Genomic DNA, 26,402 nt, shown 5'->3' on the forward strand with positions numbered 1-26,402 from the left:
TGATGTGAGCGCAGGTGCAACCCAACAGGCCCCAAACGTTCCTGGCAGCAAGTAAAAATGAAATATAAAAATATAGTCCAAACAGGTAAGGTGTAATTGTATTATGAGCCATAGTGCTTGGTCTGTTTGTCCGATGTAAATCAATTGCAGTTAGAGGCTACATTAATTTTCTTTCTGTAAGCACTTATTGAAATTATCTGAGCACATTACAAGTACATATTTGCTTACTCTGTATGCTCAAAGGTGACCCGTTATAGCCAACAGAAAAAAAGCAGAGGCCTGAAAAACAGGTGGGGGTCCTCCACCACCACCACTCACAGAGGCTGAGCAGTTGGCCCTCAGCCAAAACAGTGGGCGCCCTGTGGCCGAAGGCATCTCTGCGGGGACATCCTCTGAGTCAATAACCCCGCAAGACACAAGTGCCTACATAGGGGGTAAATTCAAAATAATACATGATGTGCATACATCCTTTCTTCACAGTCACCTTTGCAGTGCGACTCATTCATTTGATAAACTCTTTACCATAATGGATTATTTTGTAGTGAAGTTATTTTCCTACTGATTTTGCCTTCCCTCAGTCTTGGTTGTCTTTGAGAGCATAATGACAATGAAGTGTAAGGTGCTTGGTATGTTTGTTAATTGCCATTTGGTCCCTTGTAAGTTATAAGTGACCTGTATAAACCTCATATTCTATCAGTTGATGGTGGTGGTGTACTGCATCTGGTGCAGCCTCCTGTTGAGCCAGACCAACATGCAGTTGTGAGTAATACTCCACAGATTATATGAGTTTACAGTAGAACAGCAATGTTGTCTATTTCTTTACTACAGGAAAATAATGAAGAAACATTGACAGCTGTTACAGAGGAGGAAGCAACAGAGACACTTTATGAGGTTTACATCTTTTAATACTTTGTGTACAGGAAATACAGGCGACCAATAAAGCCAGTTGAACAAAAAACCTGTTTATTCTTCTTTCAACATGTTGAGGTGATGGGTCAAAAGAAATGATTGTGACATATGGTGTCTCTGACTGCTCTTCCATCTTGTATGTCCGTGGGAGGGTCAGGATGTTCATGGTTTGGATCACTGCTGATGTTTGGTTCAGAAGGACAGTGTTCTCCTCTAATTGTGGCAATGTTGTGAAGAATCACACATGCCACAATAATGTCACATGCCCTTTCTGGGGTGACCCTGAGTCTTTGCAGGCACTGGAACCGGGCCTTAAGCATTCCGATAGTCATTTCAATTCTGGCTCTTGTCCTGCAATTAGCCAGATTATATCGCTGCTGTGGGCCCGGTTCAGGGTAAGGGTAAGGGGTAAGCAAATAGGGTAAACATGGATACCCCCTATCACCAAGCAAGTAGCCAGTGAACTCTCCTAAGACAGGAGGATACACTTCAGTTCAAATGTCCCTGAAGCAATTGGTCTTTATATATTTTAAAGTATTCTCAACTCACCATGTCCAAATTTTGTGCTCAGTGTACATTCACGGAATATTTGTGAGTCATGGACAGAGCCTGGCCACTTGGCTTCCACATTTGTGATAATGTTGGCAGCATCACATATGATCTTCACAGTGCAGAGAACACAAATTAGCATCCATTACTATAATGAAATAATTTGTTAGTTTGACATGCTACAGGGAACTATGTACCTGTACATTAATGCTGTGGAAAGACTTCCTGTTCACATAGTCTCCTTCATTTACTGAAGGAGCAATGATTGGAATGTGAGTGCCATCTGTACAGCCAATCACGCCTGGGAACCCTGAAAATAAATGTAAAATTTAAGTAGTAGTCCAAGTATCACCACATCATAAATTAAGTTTTGGTCATCCTGATACCTGCAATTTTGTGGCATCCCTCTTTGATAAATCTTGTGGGTCTGTGACCGGGGAACACCACAGACGAGTACAGGAGACGTTTCAGTGCAACTGTAACATTCCTGACTGCCCGACAGACGGTAGCCTTGGAAACGTGCTCAGCGTCACCAATATTATACAGAAAGCTCCCGTTTGCAAGAAACCGAAGTGCAATACAAATAATATGCAATGAACTGAGAGGATGTCCGCGATGTGTCACATGCGTAATATATGGCCTGAGGATGTTATTCAAATAACTTATAGATTGTGCTGAAAAACGGTAACGTTCACACAGGAAATCATCAGGAAATGATAAAATGTCCAAACGCGCTCTAATCACTCTCTCCCGGCGGAGAGCTCTGCAGAGAATTTGGGCTTCACGATCTACTGGCTCTTCAAGGAAGGGGCACGCCATGTCTGACACTTCCTACTGTCAGGTTTCCGACAAAGGGGCGGAGACAGTCAGGGTTAGTTGTAGTAAACCTGCTAGGGGGCAGGTTAGCTTCACGGCGTGTGTCGTCATAGTGACTCACTCAGGCTGCAGCTGAACTCGCTTTGTGAAACCGAAAACCCAGAGTTTTTGTTAACTCAGGGTATACTTACTCAGTTTTTCCACTAAACCGGCTTCCTGAAACAGGGCCCAGGTCATAACTTCTTACCTGAAGTTCAGTTCACCTGACACTCGGACCGGCGGCCGCCTCGGGTCTCTGCTCCTCCCGCCTCCCCTTTCCCTCATCCACCTGCTGCCTCTGTGGAAGCTCCGCCATAGCCACCACCAAACAACTGACTTATTTTTACACATCGACCAGCATCCGGCCAATCCACCACCTTCCATTGTTATACCGTTACAAGAAAATAAAAAAACATCATCGGCCCATAAAAATGAAAAATCACCATCAGTATGCCCGATGGCCAGTCCAGCTATGGTCGTGCCATCAGTTAACCCTTCACGTGGCAGCTGTGACACGCGTGCCCAGGGTTGCCGACCCCTGCTCTAAAGCATCTGATTTGGATTCCTGGGCCCTGTTTCAGGAAGCCGGTTTGGAAAACTCAGAGTGAAAAACGACACTCACGGTTGAGTAACCCCGAACTGTCCAACTCGGAATATTCGGTTTCAGAAAGGCTGATAACAATTAGTTCAGTCAACGCGGAGTTGCTTTAACCCCAAGTTAAGCGCGCGGACGAGGATACATAAAGCCCTGATAAGCGGAGCACAGATTAAGCGAGTCACCATGGAGACGGAGGGAAAGAAGGCGCGGTCAATGTATTTCACAGCGCTTGAGGCCGAAATTCTGATGGCAGCATATGCCGATAACATGCAAATTCCGCGGAAAAAAGTAACACAGCCACAGCTGCAAAAGAAAGGGAGCATGCATGGCAAAACATAGCCGACAGAGTCAATGCGTGAGTGTTAATATAAACATTGATCTAGGGATTTCCACCCATCTAACACGTTATTTTATCATATGTTATTTTATTTGTTATTTTATACATTTTATTTTGTGACGTGATGTGAGCGCAGGTGCAACCCAACAGGCCCAAACGTTCCTGGCAGCAAGTAAAAATGAAATATAAAAATATAGTCCAAACAGGTAAGGTGTAATTGTATTATGAGCCATAGTGCTTGGTCTGTTTGTCCGATGTAAATCAATTGCAGTTAGAGGCTACATTAATTTTCTTTCTGTAAGCACTTATTGAAATTATCTGAGCACATTACAAGTACATATTTGCTTACTCTGTATGCTCAAATGTGACCCGTTATAGCCAACAGAAAAAAAGCGGAGGCCCGAAAAACAGGTGGGGGTCCTCCACCACCACCACTCACAGAGGCTGAGCAGTTGGCCCTCAGCCAAAACAGTGGGCGCCCTGTGGCCGAAGGCATCTCTGCGGGGACATCCTCTGAGTCAATAACCCCGCAAGACACAAGTGCCTACATAGGGGGTAAATTCAAAATAATACATGATGTGCATACATCCTTTCTTCACAGTCACCTTTGCAGTGCTACTCATTCATTTGATAAACTCTTTACCATAATGAATTATTTTGTAGTGAAGTTATTTTCCGACTGATTTTGCCTTCCCTCAGCCTTGGTTGTCTTTGAGAGCATAATGACAATGAAGTGTAAGGTGATTGGTATGTTTGTTAATTGCCATTTGGTCCCTTGTAAGTTATAAGTGACCTGTATAAACCTCATATTCTATCAGTTGATGGTGGTGGTGTACTGCATCTGGTGCAGCCTCCTGTTGAGCCAGACCAACATGCAGTTGTGAGTAATACTCCACAGATTATATGAGTGTACAGTAGAACAGCAATGTTGTTTATTTTTTTACTGCAGGAAAATAATGAAGAAACATTGACAGCTGTTACAGAGGAGGAAGCAACAGAGACACTTTATGAGGTTTACATCTTTTAATACTTTGTGTACAGGAAATACAGGCGACCAATAAAGCCAGTTGAACAAAAAATCTGTTTATTCTTCTTTCAACATGTTGAGGTGATGGGTCAAAAGAAATGATTGTGACATATGGTGTCTCTGACTGCGCTTCCATCTTGTATGTCCGTGGGAGGGTCAGGATGTTCATGGTTTGGATCACTGCTGATGTTTGGTTCAGAAGGACAGTGTTCTCCTCTAATTGTGGCAATGTTGTGAAGAATCACACATGCCACAATAATGTCACATGCCCTTTCTGGGGTGACCCTGAGTCTTTGCAGGCACTGGAACCGGGCCTTAAGCATTCCGATAGTCATTTCAATTCTGGCTCTTGCCCTGCAATTAGCCAGATTATATCGCTGCTGTGGGCCCGGTTCAGGGTCAGGGTAAGGGGTAAGCAAATAGGGTAAACATGGATACCCCCTATCACCAAGCAAGTAGCCAGTGAACTCTCCTAAGACAGAAGGATACACTTCAGTTCAAATGTCCCTGAAGCAATTGGTCTTTATATATTTTACAGTATTCTCAACTCACCATGTCCAAATTTTGTGCTCAGTGTACATTCACGGAATATTTGTGAGTCATGGACAGAGCCTGGCCACTTGGCTTCCACATTTGTGATAATGTTGGCAGCATCACATATGATCTTCACAGTGCAGAGAACACAAATTAGCATCCATTACTATAATGAAATAATTTGTTAGTTTGACATGCTACAGGGAACTATGTACCTGTACATTAATGCTGTGGAAAGACTTCCTGTTCACATAGTCTCCTTCATTTACTGAAGGAGCAATGATTGGAATGTGAGTACCATCTGTACAGCCAATCACGCCTGGGAACCGTGAAAATAAATGTAAAATTTAAGTAGTAGTTCAAGTATCACCACATCATAAATTAAGTTTTGGTCATCCTGCTACCTGCAATTTTGTGGCATCCCTCTTTGATAAATCTTGTGGGTCTATGACAGGGGAACACCACACACGAGTACAGGAGACGTTTCAGTGCAACTGTAACATTCCTGACTGCCCGACAGACGGTAGCCTTGGAAACGTGCTCAGCGTCACCAATATTATACAGAAAGCTCCCGTTTGCAAGAAACCGAAGTGCAATACAAATAATATGCAATGAACTGAGAGCATGTCCGCGATGTGTCACATGCGTAATATATGGCCTGAGGATGTTATCCAAATAAATTATAGATTGTGCTGAGAAACGGTGACGTTCACACAGAAAATCATCAGGAAATGATAAAATGTCCAAACGCGCTCTGATCACTCTCTCCCGGCGGAGAGCTCTGCGGAGAATTTGGGCTTCACGATCTACTGGCTCTTCAAGGAAGTGGCACGCCATGTCCGACACTTCCTACTGTCAGGTTTCCGACAAAGGGGCGGAGACAGTCAGGGTTAGTTGTAGTAAACCTGCTAGGGGGCAGGTTAGCTTCACGGAGTGTGTCGTCATAGTGACTCACTCAGGCTTCAGCTGAACTCGCTTTGTGAAACCGAAAACCCAGAGTTTTCGTTAACTCAGGGTATACTTACTCAGTTTTTCCACTTAACCGGCTTCCTGAAACAGGGCCCTGAGATCAAATATATTTTCCTTTGGCTTTGTTTTCTTCCCATTTGTGGCTTTAATGTAGTGTTACATCCTGTTTGTTTGCTTCCATCTGTATACATGTCCAGATTCACTGTTATGTTTCTATTCTTACATTGCTGTGTGATCACTGTTCCCTCTGCTGACTGATGTGACCTTTTGTATCTCACACTGATACTTGTCATATTTGTATCTGCGCCTAAAAGATAAAAAGTTTTCCACGCTAAAACACAGCTCCACCTCCTGCAGTTCTCCCTCTGAACCACTAGATGTCTCTGTTATCTAAATGAAGACGTGCAGCACAGCAACCACAGCAGCGCTCAGATCACACGTGTCCTGTTATTATGTATAAAATAATAACAGGACATTCTCCGCAAACTAAGAAGAGCAGGAGCACCAGCCCCCATCATGCACACTTTCTACAGAGGCACCATCGAGAGCATCCTGTCGAGCTGCATCACTGTGTGGTTTGGAGCCTGCAATGCGTCCTGTCATAGAACCCTCCAACGCATAGTGAGAGCTGCAGAGAGGATCATTGGTGTCTCTCTCCCCTCCCTCCAGGACATTTACAGCACCCGTCTCACTAAAAAAGCCCTTTGCATAGCGGCTGATCCCACGCACCCAATGCAAAGCTTCTTCAAGCTGCTGCCGTCGGGGAGGAGACTGCGGAGTCTCCAGGCCAGGACCAGCAGGCTGAAGGACAGCTTCATCCATCAGGCTGTCAGGAAGCTTAACTCCCTCCCGATTCTACCACCTCTCCACTCTCTCCTCCACGGTCTCACTGAACTCTGTCACACACACACACTCTCTGACTCACTCACTGGCCTGCACCAGTTACCAGTCACTTTGTGGAGCATTGGACTGCCATTACCTCATAAGACTTTGTGTTACACGATCTCATACCGTACATTACCAAATCTCCATTTGCACTATTTGCCTATTTGCACTACTCTGCCTGGTTTGCACTCAATGTCATTTACCCTTATATTGTATATTGTATAGCTTTCTTGTTATATGTAAAATTGTATTATATTATTTAATTTTTTTTACTTTAAAATATTTTACTTGCATTTTTAATCACTCTTATATTTAAATGTTCATTTTCTATTTTATCTAGGGATTGAGAGTAACGAAGTTTCTATTCTCTGTATGTCCTGTACATGTGGCAGAATTGACAATAAAGTTGACTTTGACTTTGAAAAGCATGAAACAGGTGAGACAGGTGGGATCAATTTTAATGTTGTGGAAATATATGAAAAAGCAACAGAAGAGTGAAAACATTTCGTGTTTCTAGAAAGATCTTTCAGCTCACAGCTGCTCACAGACTGTATTTACAAGTGACAAACTGCAACTCTACAGTACATCTACAGTATATATCAAATATATTCTGTATTCAAATCTATTGAGTGATGTTTGAAAGTCTTTCCAGGTGAGTTTGATCCAGGAGGGTCTGAAGCCAGAGTCAGACAGAGACTGTGCAGAGACTGTAGAAGGACAGAGCAGCAGCAGAGCAGTCCAGATACACTGATGATCCTCTGTCAGATCCAGAGGGACACACAGGGATGATGCTGGACTCTACATTGTGTCTGACAGTGGAGCTGTTCTCAGAGCAGTTCACTCTGCAGCACTGACAGTCATCTGCACTTCTTCTCATTCCTCTGTCAGTCACTGCTGGATGAAGCTCTCCTCTCCACCTCCCAGTAACATGGCCCAGTCAGAGCATCTCTACACACAAGCTGCTGCTGCTTCAACCTCTCTGGATCATCAGGACACAGCTCCTCCTCTCTCAGCACACACACCGTCCTGTTTACCATCATGGCCTCCACCTGCAGAGAGAAGAAGGAAGAGCAGAGGAGATAAACGAGTGTTTCCAAAGACTCTTCATCAGCTGTCAGTCAGTGATGCAGCACATCCAGTATAAAGAGCAGCAGGGACTTCAGTGCTGGGACTGTACTAGGACTCATTGTTGCTTCACTTTTTCTAATCTTTGGATTTTTATTGAAGTTGATGAAAATGTTTTTCCCTCCTAGTTTGAGTTTGGACTTTCATTCATTAGAAGAACCTTGGTGTGTCCACTCTGAGCTCTGTAGGAACCCCAACAACAAGCCCAACAATCCAGATGGACGGTTCCAGCTGTTAACTGGAGGAATTCCATCCAAACATCTGCTCTCACTAAATTCTTCCTCACCTACAGACTGTGTTCTTCACTGCTTTAAACTTGGAAACGAATGCAGTCATTGGTCTGCGTGCTGCTTTGTTCAGAGAGCTGATTGGCTGTTGACAGTGTTTGATCAGAGCGTGTCAGCCGTTACTATGGTGACCATAAAGGTCAGAAACAGGAAGTGTTTGTGTCCAATCCTGAAGCCTGTCACCATTCTCCTCTCACAGCTTCACTGAGAAGCTGCAGCTTTACAGGAAACACTGGATCTTTGTTTCATACTGACTGTGTTTAGTACAATACTGCTGACAGCACCACCCACTCACTCCATCACTCTACTTACAGCAGAGTCTCCAGTCTGTAGTCTGGACTCTGCTGAAGATCAGACAGCTGCTTCACATCTGGATCCTTCAGGTTGTTTCCCCACAGGTGCAGCTGTCTCAGATGGGAGGGGTTGGACTTCAGTGCTGCTGCCAGATAATCACAGCTGATCTTTGACAAACCACAGCTCTCCAATCTGTATAAAGAATGAAAGATGTAAGTTTATTAGACAAAGTGTGAGCTTGAAATCATTCAGTGTTTCATCATCTGTTCAGAGCTGAAGAAGGTTCAGAATGTAGAAGTTTAGAAAATGGAAACTCCAAACAGCTGAAGCCAACAGGAAGCAGCTTCAAACAGGAAACTGTGCAGAGTTTCAGACTATATGTCCTGATGCAGCCAGTTGGATTTTGGAGATTTGAAACTCTGTTCTGTGACTAAGTCCTTGAATCATTTCTTCCAGTTGGTCCAACAAGACAGACTAAGTGTTGGACATGTGTTGTGGCTCCATTAGGGGAGCTTCTAAATGTGATGTGATGGCCCCTCTGGGTCTGTCAGGTCACAGCACTGAAGAGAGCTCAAACTGGGCACACAGTTGTTCCAGTCTGGACCAAAGACTCTATACTGGGACTGAGGGACTGCTTTGACTGCACCCACTGGGACTTTTTAAAGGCTCATGTTCTCACTTAGATCATCGATTTCTACTTACATTTCTTTCTGGGAAAAATGGGGATTACTTTGGAAACAGGAAGTATTTTCCCCAATAAGCAGCCCTGGATTAGTAAATCACTCCAACATGTTCTCAGGCAGAAGAAGCTGTCTTGTTATGAGGGAGAGAAGAAAAAGATGGAGGCACAGAAACTTGTTGAAAGAGAGATAAAGCAGCTAAAATCAGGTGTAAAAGTAAAGCAGAGGATGAGCTGAATAAAGGACACTCAAGGCTGGCTTGGAAAGGAATGAAGTCCATGGTGGGGATGCAGAACAAGGAGCAAAGATGAATGTGATGCTGAATCAGCAGAAGACTTGGACTCATTTGATTCCAGCTTTGATATCATTGATTTCAATGAAGAGCTTTGTGATTGTAGCAAAGGGCTGGTAGCTCTGAGAGTCCCACTGATGAGGTGTTTGTGTGGAAATCTCTTAGTGGGACCAAAGAGAGAAAAAGCCCTGGTCCTGATGCTGTGGGAGGGAAATGATTGAAGTGTGCTGTGAGGAACTGACTGGGAGGTTTTCACACATTTTCCAGTCCTCCTTGGAACAACAGGAAGTTCCCAGCATATGGAAACAAAGGTTAAGTGTCCTATGGCACTCAGTGATGATGGTGCTGTGGCCCCACCACCTCCACCTCTTTGTAAAGGAACTAACTGTCATCTGAAGCTTCAAATGGAACTAAGACTTCCTCCACTAGGTGGCAGTGTCTGATGAGAAAGTGTTAGTGGAGCTGGCCTGGAGTCAGAAACAGGAAGATGCAGGATTTGGGCTGAAATGGGGAAAAGTGGTTAGCACTAGTGCCTTAAAGCAAGAAGGTTGTAGGTTGAAGCTTGTTGGCCTTTCTGTGGAGGTTGGATGTTCTCCCACAGTCCAATGAAATGCTGCTTAGGTTCATTGGTGCTTCTAAATTGGCTGTAGGTGTGGATGTGAGAGAGTGCTTCTCTGTGTCTCTCTGTTTGCCCTGTGATGGACTGCTCACCTGTGCAGGTGGACCACGCCTCTTGCCCTATGACAGCTAGGGCACAGGCTGCAGCCCTGTGAGCCTAAGCTGAATAAACAGTTAGCAAAAATGATCCATAGATGGCCTGAAATCCCCCAGTTAGCAGTTTGGTAGATAGCTATGACATGCTAATCCCATCCAGCAGCTGTATTCTACCTGTAAGCTGATCCCTGCTGAGCCAAAGCACTTTTTCATATACAAATTACAACCTTTAATAGAAACCTATTGGTCAGCATCTTATTAGCCTGCTGTTAGCTTCATTCCACAGAAAACTGAGAGAAACTAACAGAGTTGATAAAGAATAAAGAGAAATGTGCTGATTTAAAGCCTTTGAAGTGCTTCAGATGATCTCTGTCCACTTCTGTCCACTCATTCATTCATGTAAGCTTTCTAATGCAGCTTTGATCTTCACAGTCTGCTTCATGAAACTCATTCTAACCCTGAATGTCAGAGTGTTCCTCCTTCTCTTTCCCATCATTCATGCTGGCAGTGGAGGAGATTTGGATGTTGGACTGTGTTTTGGATGATGTGTGTATGTTTGTGTTGGACTGCTGTCTGTAAAGCAAACGCACATTTTGCTTTGGATTTCAGTGTCAGACAGACTTTAAGTAAAGATATGAAGATATGAAGCAATGTCCAAGCATGGCGCAGTTTAAAAAGCGGTTTAAGGATATGGTTTTTACAGGGTACAGGGAAAAGGTAGAGATTTGATAGGGTGTTCTTGTCTAATATTTTCATGTGTGTGCGCATGCACGGGTTTGTTGGTATGGGTATGTGTGTGTATATATATATATATATATATATATATATATATATATATATATATATATATATATATGTGTGTGTGTGTGTGTGTGTGTGTGTGTGTGTGTGTGTATATAAAAAAAAAAAAAAAAAAAAAAAAAAAAAAAACACCCAGCACGCCCCTGCGGGCGGTTTATCCTTCAAGCTCGGGTCCTCTACCAGAGGCCTGGGAGCTTGAGGGTCCTGCGCAGTATCTTAGCTGTTCCCAGGACTGCGCTCTTCTGGACAGAGATCTCCGATGTTATTCCCGGGATCTGCTGGAGCCACTCGCCTAGCTTGGGAGTCACCGCACCTAGTGCTCCGATTACCACGGGGACCACCGTTACCTTCACCCTCCACATCCTCTCGAGCTCTTCTCTGAGCCCTTGGTATTTCTCCAGCTTCTCGTGTTCCTTCTTCCTGATATTGCTGTCATTCGGAACCGCTACATCGATCACTACGGCCGTCTTCTTCTGTTTGTCTACCACCACTATGTCCGGTTGGTTAGCCACCACCATTTTGTCCGTCTGTATCTGGAAGTCCCACAGGATCTTAGCTCGGTCATTCTCCACCACCCTTGGGGGCATCTCCCATTTTGACCTCGGGACTTCCAGGTTATACTCCGCACAGATGTTCCTGTACACTATGCCGGCCACTTGGTTATGGCGTTCCATGTATGCCTTGCCTGCTAGCATCTTGCACCCTGCTGTTATGTGCTGGATTGTCTCTGGGGCATCTTTTTTTTTTAATTTATTTTTATATATATATATATATATATATATATATATATATATATATATATATATATATATATATATATATATATATATATATATATATATATATATATAAACAAACAAACACATAACAATGGCAACTGCCAAGCAAGCAGAATAATAATTAGTATCTTTTAAATACCTGTTTTCCATATGCCGACAAAAGCTGCTCCATCCTTTCACCGACCCGTCCAGTTTTCCTCTTTTTGTAAAGTCCAGTCAGCTGAGGAGCATAATCATCCAGCGCAGCATAAAACACATGTGGCAGATTCTGATTGGTGATCCGATGAAATTCAAAGTAGAGCTGAAGAGAATTCCAAAAATATTATAAGCAAAACACAGCATACTATATGAGCAGCAAATGTTATATACATAGTTGTACTTACCTGTGTCTCATGAAAGAGTGCTGGCCATGGTCCCTCGCCTGGCAAAATTTGAGGTTATTGGATGAGGGCGATTAACTTTGTCAGAATGTTGGTATGGAAAGTGCAGAATTGCTCTGTTTAAGTCTTCTAAGTTAAAATATCTCTTAGAAATCAAACCTTTAAACAATGTGCCAACTCCACTGAAATGACACCTTCAAACAGGTCGTGTAGGAAGTCAGGTGGGAAGCCTGTGACAGGATGAAAGAAAGAGAGATGGTCAGAAGGAACACAGGTGTTTTTAACACCAGTTTTCCTTAATGTCATCATTCTGAAGCTCTTGCACAATAATTATCATGAGCATCTTTTGTTCTCATTACATAATTCCCTGTAACAGCATTTTCTGTTTGCATTTCTGTTTGGGTGGCATGACAAAACCTACAGAAATATGTAGACCTGAAACTCTCATTGAAACCAGCAAGTCCATGGGCAGAAGGTTCTCTGCCACAACAGAGTAGACAGTGCCTTTAAGACATTCACCAAGAGTCTCAATGTAGGCACCTACTTCTTCAAGAGTTTTCAGATCATTTAAGAGTGGTGACAGCATTTCCTTACACCCAAACTGGCGTACATCATTGGAATTGCACAGCAGAGCAAGCTGGGTGCAGTGTAGAGCAGAACAAGATTTAACTGGAAAGTTTTCCAGTGTCCAATAAACTGCAAAGACTTTATGTATTTTCTTTGAGGTACCAAGTGGGTTTGTGATCAAAATCATCCACATAAAGTATCATTGACAATTTCTGTCCCTCTTGTGACAGTAGAACATTTTCCTGGTAGTAGGATCCATCACAAAATGACATGAAATGTCCAGGAATCTGTGTGGGTGCTTGTTTAATTTCTTCAAGCACATCATTTTTTTTCAACAACAATTGCAAAGATGTGAGAATAGGCACATACATATAAGTGTGCTTTGACGATTCAATTAAATACTCCACAGGTTTGACATATGGAAAATTTTCTTCATAATATGATTTCCTCCTCTTTGCTGTAGATAGTGGTCCTTCAGATGTGACACATTTATGTAAAACATTACTATCAGAAACTGCCTGACAAATCTCATCCACCAGTTTGTCCGTATATGTACAGTTGTGCTTTTTCAGTATATCTACAACTGATTTTCTAACCAGAGGTACTGATAACAAAAACAACTGATCAATATGCTCAATAATCTCCTGTGTTGCTCTCTGAGACACATGGAGAATGGTCTGCATTTTCAAGAAAAATCCAGCCAGATTGTATTGCAACTGCTCTTCTAAACCCTCAATTCCACTGATTTCACTGGTGGATGCCACTTGATTGTCATCTGATGACTCTATTGAATCAAGCTGCATGTCATCTTTTTGTTCTACATTTATAACACTTTGCACAATGCCTTCATCGTAACTTGTTGAATTTTGGTGGTCTCTGCATTTGTGGGCATTGAAGGTTGAGTAGACATTGGTTTTAAAATTGCAGTTCTTGAAAGGACATGGAACAGTTTCTTTTCGTTTTAAATGCCCCCTCAGATGGATAAACATTTGGCTTTCAATAAATGGCTGCTTAAAATTACACATAGAGCAACAAAATCCATAATTATTCCAATCTGGATAAGAACCGTCTTTTCTTTGCGTGGGAGTGTGCATTGTTGACATGTGTATCTTTAATGAATTAAATGTATTAAATGTACACATGCATGTGTTGTAGAGACAGGGTAAGGGTGAAATTGTGGAGTACTGACCATGGTTGAGCCGATAATGCTTCAACAACATGACTTTTATGGCAGTAGAAAAACTAGACAAACTACACAACTTGCAATTCCACATTTTGATACCAAATCGTTTTAAAATCACCTTTACTGGTTGTCTTTAGTGCAGTGCTGGATGATCTCTCGGCATGCTACTGCTCCTTCAATCGTCAGACTGTAATAACACAAAAGCCATGAGGACAGAAAGCTAGCAGAACAGTTTTTACTTTTACTTCACTTAAAAACAGTCAATCTGAATAACACAAGCTTGGAAAACAGTAAGATTTATTCTTGCACTACAGTTCATTTTCAATTCAGGTTGGTCAACTACTCTATACGTTATAAAATAATAAAGCAATTTTACATAAGTGAAGTACACAATAGGCTAACCCTTGGAAAGTACAGAGTCAGAAACGTTTAGGTTTGGTGCAGTGCAGCTTTGAAAAGGTAAATTATTTCGCGACTAAAATGCCACTAACCATCATATTTTAAATTTGTGAAGGCGAACTTGTCCGTTAAACTCGTAAAATTAACACTAAATAAATTTTCTACTATTTTCACTGTGTCAAAAGTAGGCTACATTTGAACTTGATAAAGGTCAGAGTCAGAAAAGCGTAAACACTGATTTTACCAAAGGTTTTGTGGCATGCAGTTTGCAAAAATCAGACTACTTACCAACTATTGATTGAAACAAGCCACCAACCGTTAATTTTTTAAATTGTGAAGGCAGACTCCATACAGCGCTAGGCGGGAATTGTGTGCTGGCAAGCTAAGTTACGAGCTACTACAACAAAGTAGTCTGATAAATTACAACAAAGTACAACTAAAACAAAGCAGTCTGATAAATGTACGTTTTGTATGCTAGAAGTAAGCATTAACAAAAAAACATAAAAATAACTTTATCTTGTACTTTCCACTCTCTTGACGAGGCTCCTGTCTCATGGCCGACAAGTCCAGGCAAAACACTGGGGGCGGGGCTGTGGATGATGACTAATACAAATGAATTAGCACAACTTAAACAGTTTAAAGCAACAGTACTTAAAACGTTACAAAAACATAATGTGTACTTATTACAATAAAGTTATTATATCATATGTATACTTTTGGGTCTACCTAACACACTTCATGAAAGTTACTTTAACTATTTTTCAGAACTGAGTAAGAACAACTTACTTCTTTTAGTAAGATGCACTGTTGGGTTTTACAGTGCAGGTTGGACAGTGAGCTGTTGATGGCGGTCATCTCTTTGAAACGGTCACCCTGAGACTGGCTCTTCACCATTCGCTCACTGCCAGCCAAGTCCACCAGGCACAGAGTGGCTACACACACAGAGAAAACCAACTCTTATAGGAAGCAGTGATCCGTTTTTCCTTCCATTAAAGGTAGTTTTAATACTTTACAAAACACTTCTTTTAGCGCTCAGGGGCTCAAACATTAACGTTGAGTCATCAGAGCAGATTTTGCACTGGTTACAGTAACAATAACTAACCAGACTAAATATTATAGATCCAAAAAGAAGAAGCCACATTCCTGATGCTGGTACTTCCAGTGTGATTATACTTCAGTGTTACGACCCGGCTCAAAAGCCGCAACATAAAAACAGATGAATAACAGAGTGTGGGTGAGAAGAGGTTTCATCCTAAAATGGAAAACCAGGTTGGCTAAAATGGCTGGTGCCACCAAGGCAAAGACTAGTGCACTGCCGGGAAGCTTGCCTCAGGTATGCTTTTATCCACACCTGACTAGGTGTGGCCAATTAGCACCAGCTGAAAACACTGAGACGATTAGAAGCTGCAGAGGGACGTAACATTCAGTATTGATATTTGTAAATGTAAACTATGAGGATTTATTTATTTTTAATTCTTTTCTTTTTTTTTTCTTTTTTTTCCCTCTTTTTTTCTTTTTCCAAATAAATGTCCCGATTGAGTAATGAAACTAACCCAAAGGAGAATTCTAACAATATTAGACAGGCCATTCAATATGCTTTATCGTGGACAACTCGTGGCTAAAAACCCACACACACACACACACACACAAACCTCTAATCAAACATGAAAACGGATAATCCAGCTGAAGCTTCAGACAGCCGTCAGACAGTGAAACACTGCCATCTGCTGGACGCGAATAACAAAGACGCTGCTTTGACGGGTGAGGGAGTTTCAACAAGTCTGCAACGACTCAAGCATCAAACTACAGAACTATTCTAGCGGACATGGTGCTCTAATGACTGCTTCATTAACGCAGGTCAGAAAGGATCAAACATATCAATACATTATAAAACACAAAACGTCTCTTATTGCCCAGGGCTCAGGAAGTGAGTGTGTTCCTTATAGCCTATTAAACCTTAGCAGGTTATTTTGATGTGTTACAGATGAAACAGCTATCCAGTAACATTCAGCTACAAAAACGCTTTTTTATAATTACTTTTTTACAGCTTCGCACTTTTACACAAGTTTTATCATCAGTGTCACAATGGCTGCTGCTAAAATTGAGTACAAGATATTTGTTGGCCTGATTAAAAGGTCTTGATGCGTGCTCAATCATCAGGGAAGTAAATCTCCAAAAGTTGATTCTGTTCTTCTGGACGTAGCGTTTTCAGTCAGAGAAACCAGCCGACTGAAGGAACAATGGGCTGGGAGGTCAGTTCCTTAATCATGATTATGCAAATTCTCATGACCATTGATCAACAACCACTGATCAATGGTCCTGAGTACCATTCACAGAGAGTTGGAGAACGGCTGCAATCACAGCATTGTAAGATGGTGACAGATGTACCCTTAGGCCCCCTCCTTGATTCAGAGAGGGTCTTTCCCTTTTCACGTAAATGGCCTCCTTGACTCCGCCCTCAAACCAGCGTTCATTGCAGTTATTGTTGACAATCACATTGTGTCGTGTAACCATCCAGCTCACATATTCAATGTAAATGATTTGTTGAACTGAAGACATGATGAATGTTCCTGCATTAAAACACATCCAGCCTAGTGTTCTCACTCTCCCTAAATGGATCTGTTACATTAGTGATATATGGGAGTTGTGTTTCAGTCTTTTCCACATGAGGACATTTACATTTAGTTTTTGCTTTACTGATGAGTGGCTGGTTAACCTGCAGTGGTTGAAGTATGTGTCGGTCGTCTGGAAGAGTAGGTGTAGAAGACGTCTTTAATGAATGTAATGCTCTGAAGGTGTCAGTGATTACTGTGAATTCATTATAAAAGTGGATTTCAGTGAATAAAGTGAATAAAGACAGGCCCTCATGGTGACGCTCAGGTGTCCATAAAGTGTAACAGGAGAGCTTTGTCAGACTTTCAGAGATTTTACATGAGCCAGTCTTTCAAAAATTACATAAATAAATAATTCATTCATTCATCCACAGGAAACACAATGCTCATATCTGAAAGTAAACTCTGATATATATCCCCGACTAGAGTTACTACTAAATAAAGGATCGCCCCAAAATGACTAAATATATAAAGACACTCTCCAGAAGAAGTTAAAGGGATTTTATTTATTGTACAAGCAATATCTTCATAAGAATTACAAATTCTGCAGACATATTACCTTCTTACTGAACCTGAACAACTCACACACAGACGTGTCTGCTGCTTATCTTTGTTCAAACATGATGTTTTATCTTCTCTTCAAAACACATTACTCATCTTTCTGGCATCGTGTTACATGAAAACACCTGCATTCTACCTGTGTCATTGTACCACAAAGACAATGATTGCAACACTGTGCTTGCAAAATAGAAGAAATAAGACGACCAGCAAATACATAAAAGATGGTAAAAGTGATTCCATCTTTGTGTCTCCTCCCATTGTTTCCCCAGTCTGTCTAGTTCCCATATTCCCAGGACACTGCTGGACAACAAGTGGGTATTCCAAGACTGAGAGACAGCCAGAGTTGGCAAAAGATCAGACATTCTCCACTTAAGTAGAAGTAAAAATACTATTGTTCCAGTGAAAGTTAAAGTACTGATTCAACTTCATTACTCAGCTAAAGCAAAAAAGTACAGGCTCGAAGCGCTTACAGAGAAAAGCAGACAACAGAATACAACAGAATGCTGATGGCGGCAGTAACACACACTTGGAGGAGAGGCTCCAGCCGTCCATTCCAGCCCTATCCCTAACATTAACTCTAACCATAACTTTAACCTTAACCCTATCAGGTCTTGTTTTACAAAGCGATTCATGATTAGAACAAAAAACACATTTACACATACCGATGATTTGTCACATAGCATCGTTACCTGTTGGGATGAGAACGTGTTGTTTCCAGAGCACCACAAATTGGGGTGTCTGTAGCTCAGGTAGAGCAGGAAACCTACTAATCAGAAAGTTGCTGGTTCAATCCCCGCCTGCTCCAGCCTGCATGCCAAATATCCTTGGGCAAGACGCTAACCCCAAGTTGCTCTCCGATGCATCCATCGGGAGGATGAATGCGTATTAATGTTAGATAGAAAGCACTTACAGAGAAAAAGCATAGAAAAAAGTGAGTGCATGAATGAGGCAAGTTGTAGAGAGTAGAAAGGTTTTATACAAGAACCAGTTCATTTACCGTTATATTTTAGTTTCATTTTCAGTTCTGTACTTTTTACATGTAATATTGATTCATTAGATTGACTACATGCATTAGACCTAACTTGCTGACAGCAAATTTAAACAACCGTAATAATTTATTTTCAGCGTCTGAAATATTTATTTAGTTTGTTTTTTGTTTTCTTTTTGGCTCCTGATATTAGTCAACTACTATTTGTCAATGTTGAACTAATAATGAATCTAAGAAAAGCTATTTGTCACGGTTGGCCAGCGTCAACCGTGGGGATGTGAGGAAGGAGGAGCCAGGCACGGAGCTCTGAATGCAAGCAGTGCGTTTATTTACAGTGAATGGAAAATAACAATAAATCCGCAGTGCGTTCCCGACTCCCGTGAAATGTCCTCTTCCCAGTGCTAGTGTTCCTTGTCTCCGCTCCTCAGTGTCTGAGCACCCCGTGCTCGCTGCCCTCTCGTCTCCACGCTTCTCCTGGGGAGATAACAAACAGGCAGCCGTAAGACACATACAATGCGGCAGACTATCCGTACTGACTGGCCGAGAGACTAACGTGAAGTCACGCAATGATCCAGCGTCAGAGAGAGCGCCACCGCATTCTTAAGTAGCTCCTCTGACAAGGCTTGATCAGCTGTGTGATGGTCTTCAAGTGTGGCCAACCACCTGGCAGGGCCACACCCACCAGGCCTGAAGGTGCCTGTAAACAGGTGCTCTCAGAAACTCCGGCATCCACACACACACAGATATACCTGCAAGCAGGGAGAACGAGGGACAGCACACCAAAAACACACATGTCCATAACTGCTGGGTCGTTTAGACTCCTGAGCTGTGCACGAGGGGTCGAACACCCACTGGAAGGCCGGGCACTGGTTTTCAACCGTAATATACCTGATGTGCTCAGGTAACCTGTAGCGCCATGAAACCACTTTCACACCAGGGCGCATAAGAAATGATGCTTTAAGAGACTGATGGGATCGGGCAGCAGGGAAAACATCCACAAAATGCTACTTTCAGTTTGACTCCCTAAGACTACCTAAACTAAGTAGAGTCATTACATGCTTGTTAAAAGCAAACTCTCATATAGTTTTTAATGTGCTTCTTTCATTACAATGACTAGATAAAGAATGTGGCCCTGTCTCTATTTAACACTGGCTACCCCAAAATGTTTCCAAACCTACAACCGTAACTTTCACTGAGAGATTTTTAGATACGGTTATTGAAGCTGTGGGGTTAATTTTTTAAGTAACATGAGAGAGAGGCAGCAGCATACTGTTAGATTATAATATTATTTTATGCCATGTTATACCCCTTGTGTTCTGGGGGCCTCTGGATGTCTCGAGTTTTGATCTCCTTCATACCTGCTAACTAAAGATTGTGAATTATTATGTAGTTTTAGTTTGCATTATTCTCCTGAATTAGAAGAAGCTGATAACTATTGCATTAGTTAAACTGATTTGCATTACATTAGACTGCTGATTTATTGTGGATGAATGATATTGTTTTATGATGCATAATACTGCTGCAGAAAGTCATCGCCTTATTTGTCTGATTAGAAGAGAACAGAGCATGCTGGAGTTTTCTGCCCCAACTCAGCAGGAGCAGATAAACGGGGAGCCAAGGTCGTAGCTTAGGCGCCGTGTGAGAGAAAAGCATGTGAATGTTTAGGCTTTTATGATAAGGTGGAGGCACCAGAGGCTATAAGAGTTTGAGCAATGCTCCACCATTTTGAGATCTGAGGCTGTCTGCATCAGTGTCCATCTCCCACGCGTGTGATCATCATCGTTTGACTTAACCCGACCGGACCAGTGTTGTTATTGTGATTTTTCTCTTGTCTCCATCCCCAGTATTTTGAACCTTAACAGTACCGATTTAAAATCCTACATGTCTTTGTTCTCAGGTTTTCACGTTCACAAACTTTGGTGTCCACGCTATTTGCCTGCCAGGCTGACAATGATTTAGATCACAGAAATCCAACAACATTTTTAAGCTGTTATTCCTGGTTTCACAGTGGAAAACTCCGGGTAACGTCCATTATCTTTGCTCCTGTATAAGACTTTCCTGAATGCTGAGGTTTGGTCTTCCACATGAAATTCAGTATTTTGTTTCAGTTTCATTAATGATGCATTGATTTTGGACATCGATGTAATATATATGTGATACACGACAGTCTTTGAGTCCGTCCTTCTCATATATAATCCCACTGTTTTTGCACTTCAGATGATTCCAGTAATGACTGATTTAAAAAAGAAAAGTGAAATATTTCTAATGAACTCACCACGATTCTTATTACAAACTTCATTAAGAGCTGCTGGATCAACAGGGGTGTCCTGGATTTGTTAGTAATATAATATAGTAATATATTATTATTAGTTTTAATTATTTAGTCAAAAATCAATTCCAGACTGCTCTGAGCAACATGCTGCAGCGAGAGTCCTGACAGGGACTAGAAACAGAACATTTATTGGCTCCCTGTTTTATCCAGAATAAAAGATTCTTTTTTCTTTTGTGTCCCGTTTGGATCTTTAGCCATCAGAATTGTTGTCTTAAGGCCAAGAAAGATGCCAAGAGGATTTATTTTACCAAGTGGGTCATCATGGCCTTGCCATATTGGTCCATTTGATTGACCTTTATTATAATTATGAATTTATTTTATTTTCAGTTGCAAACGGGACAGACATGACTGTGGGATAGGACAGGGAGAAAGAATGAAAGAAAGAGAGGGAGAGAAAGAAAACCAAAGGGGAGAAGAGACGGTGAGAAGGGGGGGAAGAGAGAAAAAAAACAAAAACTCCTGGGTCACCTGTATGGAGAAAAAAAAAACAGAAGAGAAAGCAAACAACAAAGAGCAACATAATAAGAAAAAAAAAGCACCATCACAATAAACTAGCTAGCAGTAGATATCAATAGTTACTAAATAATAAACGATATTGTGCAGCACGCAAGATAGACAGCGCACAATGTGCTTTGAGGCAGCAGCCAAGAAAGCTGTCTGTGAATACCCGTGTGTACACCTGTGTGCATACCTGCGTGGATCAGCATGCTTGTATTCCAAAGGTTTCTCCATGTAACGATCTGCTAGGGAGTGTGTGTGTGTGTGTGGGGGGGGGCACAGCCCCGTCCTCCAGGGCATGAAGCAGGTATGAAGGAGATCAAAACTCGAGACATCCAGAGGCCCCCAGAACACAAGACACCAAGGAAGACCCACAGAGGGGCAGCCGCGCCACTGTCCCAGTAAGAGCTGAGGAGAGTCCCAGATGAGGGCTCATTCAGCAGCCGCAGAGCAGAAGCCAGGGGGAGTTGGAGTGACGCGCCCGTGAGCTCCGCCAGCAGCCAGCTGTGCCTGAGTGACCAAGCCCCAGGCCGAGAGGCCGGGGGCACCCCACCTCCGAAGTGCCCCAGGCTCCAGGCCCCGACAAGCGGCCGCCAAGGAGTGAGCCGGTGTGTACCCGGACGCCCACCCCCAGACACAAAGAACCACCAACGCACCGACACCTGAGGGAGTCCGCCACCGGCAGGGGAAGTGGTGGTGGGGGGAGATAGGCCTCCAAACCTTGGAGGGCCTGAGATGTCCCCAGAGAGGTGGCGTCTGATACCCAACCTGACATATAGACACAGACATACAGGCACACACAGACACAAACATCCATTCCCACCCTCATGCTCTCATATGCACTTACTCCACACTCAACCGACGTGGAGACAGACGTAAAGAGACGCTGTATACACGATCACAGTCCCCAAGCGTACTCTACGAACTGGGTCTAGGTACCCTTGCCCCTGGAGGGGGGAACTGCACCCAGACCCAGGTAGTGTTACCCTTTTCCCTGCGGTGGGGAGAGGCAGACCGCCCCGACTCCGCAGCAGCAGGGAGGCCCCACACCCCAGACCGCAGCCAGACGGCCAACTCCTCCTAGCCCCCCCGCTCCAGCAGGCCGCAGAGGATGGGGGTGAGAGAAGACTCCAAACCTCCCTCCACCCGCTCATTGTAGTGTTGATGCATGTGTGTTCTAAGGTGTAATTAAAACCCAGGAGGGCATGGAGCTACCTGCCAGAGAGCAGCAGGTAAGCGCATAGTCCCTCCTGCTAGCCCTCAATGTCTACGTGTATTTAAAATTGAGAGGTGGGCAACGATGCCAGGGGTGAGGTGTACACCCTGATGGTAACTTGGACTCCGTGTATCGTGCCCACCCCCAAGATCCTATATGTATGTGCAATGAGGGTGTGAGTAATGTGAATGTCTAAGTTGTGGGATAAAATTGTCCATCTCCCACGCGTGTGATCATTAAAATCATCGTTTGACTTAACCCGGCCGGACCAGTGTTGTTATTGTGGTTTTTTTCTCTTGTCTCTTGTCTCCATCCCCATATTTTGAACCATAACAATACACACAGAGCATCAGTGATAGAAAGCTAGGCTAACATAGGGTAGCTACCTGTTCAAGGAGAAACATGTATAGGCCCATCTCAAGTGCCAGTGAACATCTAAATGATTCAGGGAAGACTTTGGAGAAAGTGCTGTGGGGAGATGAAACCAAATTCCAATTATGTGGCTTTAACTGACCTTTTGAAATAGGAGTGTGATGCAAAAAATAGCATCCCCGCAGTCAAGCAGAGAGATGGAAACATTATGATGTGGGCTACAGGACGACTTAGTCGGGGTTCCAAGCAGTCAGGAAATGTGACATCGTCAGACTGCAGGCCACGGATTGGCTCGTCAGTCGCGGCACTCAATGAGTCATGAGACGGTGTCTTTCACTAAAATCAAAACTGCAGTTTTTTAAAAACCCTGCAACAAGGCAAATAGCTGCACAACACCGTGGTTTCCAAGTGTGACAAAAAGCCACAGATACATCATTCACACATTCACACACTGGTGATGGCAGCTACATTGTAGCCACAGCTGCCCTGGGGCGCACTGACAGAACATTGCAGAACCTTCAGCACCTCGTATGAAAAATATTTGACTGTGTGCATGCTTTTAGCACTGTTTGGATTTGAGAAAATCTAAAATAAATCGAAATTTGCTTTTAGAAGTTGTTTTATAAAGTTCAGTGGTATATTATGCATACAATAGGACATCTATTTAGATTTACATCTTCCACAGAAAAAACTGCACATTACTGAAACTTAGTATACTGGACTTTGTTGTTGTCCCACACAGGTTCAATTTCGAGTGGTAGATGGCTCAGTGCTCAGTCAACCAAGATTTTATGATAGTGGGCACAATGAGATAGATAAGCTGCTTGTAAACAGTACTTTTATGCTCTCTTTTTCCATTTGGATAAGAAAGAAAGAACCAGGAAACAAAGGCAAACAAATAATCTGTGCCTTTATCCCAGATTCACATTATAGGAACAGCTGCTCAATGACCACTGTAGTCTTTGCTTACAGCACTTTTATCTAGATCTATGCAAAGTGATCCACTACACCTACTTTTACAGTTAAATCATTTTATGAGCACTGATGCCATTTTAATCTGAGTTTCTACTCAAATACAATCAGTAAAGAAAAACACAGTCTGTGACGTTTGTTTTGAAGGAAAAGGTATTCCCTGCAAATGTTTATCTGTGTGAGACTATTCAGAAAACAGTCATTTTGTTTTATAGGTGAGACACTTGGCCTCTTTTTTCCTTGTTCTACGTTTGTCTTTTGTCCGATTACTCTGGAACACAAGATGGAAAACTGATATTCTCATGTTAAAAATATAGAAAAAGGATTTTATCACCCATAAATGTTAACTTCTCATGCCTCTAAACACAAGCAGGAGCAGAAGTGCCCTCTGCAGTTTGTGTGTGGAAGTGCAAAAGCTTACAGCACCTGGTTTTCCCAGGCGGTCTCCCATCCAAGTACTGACCAGGCCCGACCCTGCTTAGGTCACGATATCGGGCAAGCAGAGCTGAAGAGGAGGATGCAGGAGGCCTGTGTGTGTTCAGCAGCCTGCTGCATTGGAGTTTGCCTGGTAACAGATGACTCAAACAGCCCACACACCCGCTGGACGTGACCGCAAACATGCCCCCCTACACCTTTTACATAGCCCGGCTGCTCGAGTTCTTTTGCTGGTTTTTCCCGCGACCCCCCACCTTCTTCAAATCCAACAAAAGTGGTATCAAACGTTTATGCTACGTTTGTGCTGTAAAAATTTTTGTTTGTGCTGCTATCATTTTAAAGATATTCAAGAAAATTTCTAGAGGTCCCCAGAGGTCAACCAGCCCCCCCACATTAATTAAATCAAACAAAACTGGTGTCAATCAACTGTGCTACGCTTGTGCTGGTTTGTGCTGCTAAAATTCTCGTTTCTGCTGCTTCTGTTTTAAAGATATTAACGAAAATGTAAAGGTCAAAAGGTCTCTTCAGTATCCTTCCTGATGGCAGCAAACTGAAGACGCTGTTGAAGAGATGAGTGGAGTCACCTGTAATGAAGAGGACCTTTCGAATGAGGCAGGCACAGTAGATCTCCTGGGGAGGGAGGCAAGAGAGGACCCTGCAATCCTCTCCACTGCTCTCACTACCCGTTGTCATATTTTTCCTGCAGGACCCAGTGCAGGAGTCATACCACACAGTGATGCAGTTGGTGAGGATACTTTCAATGGTGCTCTTTAGAAGGTGCTCATAGTGGGGGTTGAATCTCTTGTCAGCAGAGTGAAGAGAATTGTTATGTGCATTATTATTCAGCCCCCTTTGGTCTGAGTGCAGTCAGTTGCCCATAGACATTGCCTGATGAGTGCTAATGACTAAATAGAGTGCACCTGTGTGTAATGTAATGTCAGTACAAATACAGCTGCTTTGTGACGGCCTCAGAGGTTGTCTCAGAGAATACTGGGAGCAGCAACACCATGAAGTCCAAAGAAACACTCTGATGGACGTGTGGACAGCAATGCTGCCTTGAACAGTACCGATGTTTCAGGGCTGGGTGACGTTTTTGGGTGGGGCATCTACATCCTGACATATCAAGGTTACTTTACTTTTAGGTCAATTTGCTTTACAGAAAAATAATAGCATTTGTCATCAAGATATTTATATGACTGCACTTGATCAGGTTTGTCCGGATTTCAAACTGTTCTAAAAGTCTTTTGATTCAAATCTGGGGCTGTGTTATTGAAAGAAGCAGAGAAATCGATGAACTGAAGTCCTTTACTCTCTACATGTTTGACAATCAGGTGAAGTAGAATCAAAAGCACGTCCTCCACTCCTCTATTGGGCTTATGTGCAATCTGCATTGAATCAAGCTGAAGTTCAGTGTCTTCCATAATCACATTTCTGATGATTTGTTCAAAGACTGAAGTGAGGGCAGCAGGCCTGAAGTCGTTTAGAACTTTTGGACGACTAGATTTAGGACCAGGAACCACAACAGCTTCTTTCCAAAGAGAGGGCATGAACGATTTATTCAGAATAACCTAAAATATGGGACTGAGTTGTCTGTGACGCTTCTCAGTCATCCAGGTCATTGTAGACTAAGGAGCTTGCAAAGAAAAGCGTCTGGACTTCTTTGAGTTGCTTGAAGACGTTTCACCTCTCATCTGAGAAGCTTCTTCAGTTCTAAGGGTCAGTTGGTGGGGAGTCCCAGATTTAAACCCAGTGGGAGTTTCCCCCCAAAGAGGGACAAAGGACCCCCTGATGATCCTCTACGTAATCACATGAGCCAAGGTGTGAAAGCGGGTGGGGGTCCTAATCAGCCAGGGTTTCGGGTGAGCTCATTGTGAAACCTGGCCCCACCCTATCATGTGATTTCCTGAGGTCAGATGGCCCAGGATGTGAGTGGGCGTTAAGGCGTCTGGGGAGGGAACTCAAAACTGGATTATAGATTATTTATATTATATATTGATATTATTTATCTGAATATTTATTTATCATAACTCTGTTTCTACACTCACTTTATATGAGTGCTTGTTGTTTCTTGTATATTTGCTGCTATGACAACTCAGTTTCCCTCCTGGATTAATAAAGTTTCTCTGATTCTGAAATACAGTGAGCCATTATATTTGTAGTTTCTAACTAACAATATAAAGGCTCTGCAACCGATAGTGCCACAGCACGTCCCACTGGCAGCTGAAGGAGCTTTTATACAAAGGACTTTGTAA

General features: G+C 42.8%; 1 protein-coding gene and 2 long non-coding RNA genes across 4 annotated transcripts in view; all 3 read right to left on the bottom strand.

The window, feature by feature from the left end:
• Nucleotides 1-4,310: 4,310 nt before the first annotated feature.
• LOC146675684 (uncharacterized) lies at nucleotides 4,311-5,137 on the bottom strand. Its single transcript, XR_014910309.1, has 2 exons — nucleotides 5,025-5,137; nucleotides 4,311-4,939 (listed from the first exon to the last, which is right to left on the bottom strand). It is a non-coding gene; the product is annotated as an uncharacterized LOC146675684 (long non-coding RNA).
• A 184-nt stretch (nucleotides 5,138-5,321) lies between these two features.
• LOC146675685 (protein NLRC3-like) overlaps nucleotides 5,322-26,402 on the bottom strand; it is a 388,198-nt gene continuing 367,117 nt past the window's right edge. The window contains exons 11-12 of the mRNA XM_085400614.1: nucleotides 8,388-8,561; nucleotides 5,322-7,712 (exon numbers count right to left, since the gene is read on the bottom strand). Coding sequence (XP_085256740.1) covers nucleotides 7,700-7,712; nucleotides 8,388-8,561 — 187 coding nt within the window. The 3' untranslated portion in view covers nucleotides 5,322-7,699. The remainder of the gene's footprint in view (nucleotides 7,713-8,387; nucleotides 8,562-26,402) is intronic.
• Nucleotides 11,744-14,726, bottom strand: LOC146675686 (uncharacterized). Of its 2 annotated transcripts, none has more exons than XR_014910302.1 (5): nucleotides 14,688-14,726; nucleotides 13,884-13,952; nucleotides 12,175-12,245; nucleotides 12,019-12,056; nucleotides 11,744-11,936 (listed from the first exon to the last, which is right to left on the bottom strand). It is a non-coding gene; the product is annotated as an uncharacterized LOC146675686 (long non-coding RNA). The 2 variants fall into 2 exon arrangements; XR_014910301.1 differs by lacking the exon at nucleotides 14,688-14,726 and adding an exon at nucleotides 14,453-14,590 and having other exon boundaries at nucleotides 11,749-11,936.

This window comes from Rhamphochromis longiceps, linkage group LG3, assembly GCF_057381845.1.
Source record: "Rhamphochromis longiceps isolate RC_006_pf linkage group LG3, R_longiceps_female_GT1.1, whole genome shotgun sequence".
NCBI lineage: Eukaryota > Metazoa > Chordata > Actinopteri > Cichliformes > Cichlidae > Rhamphochromis > Rhamphochromis longiceps.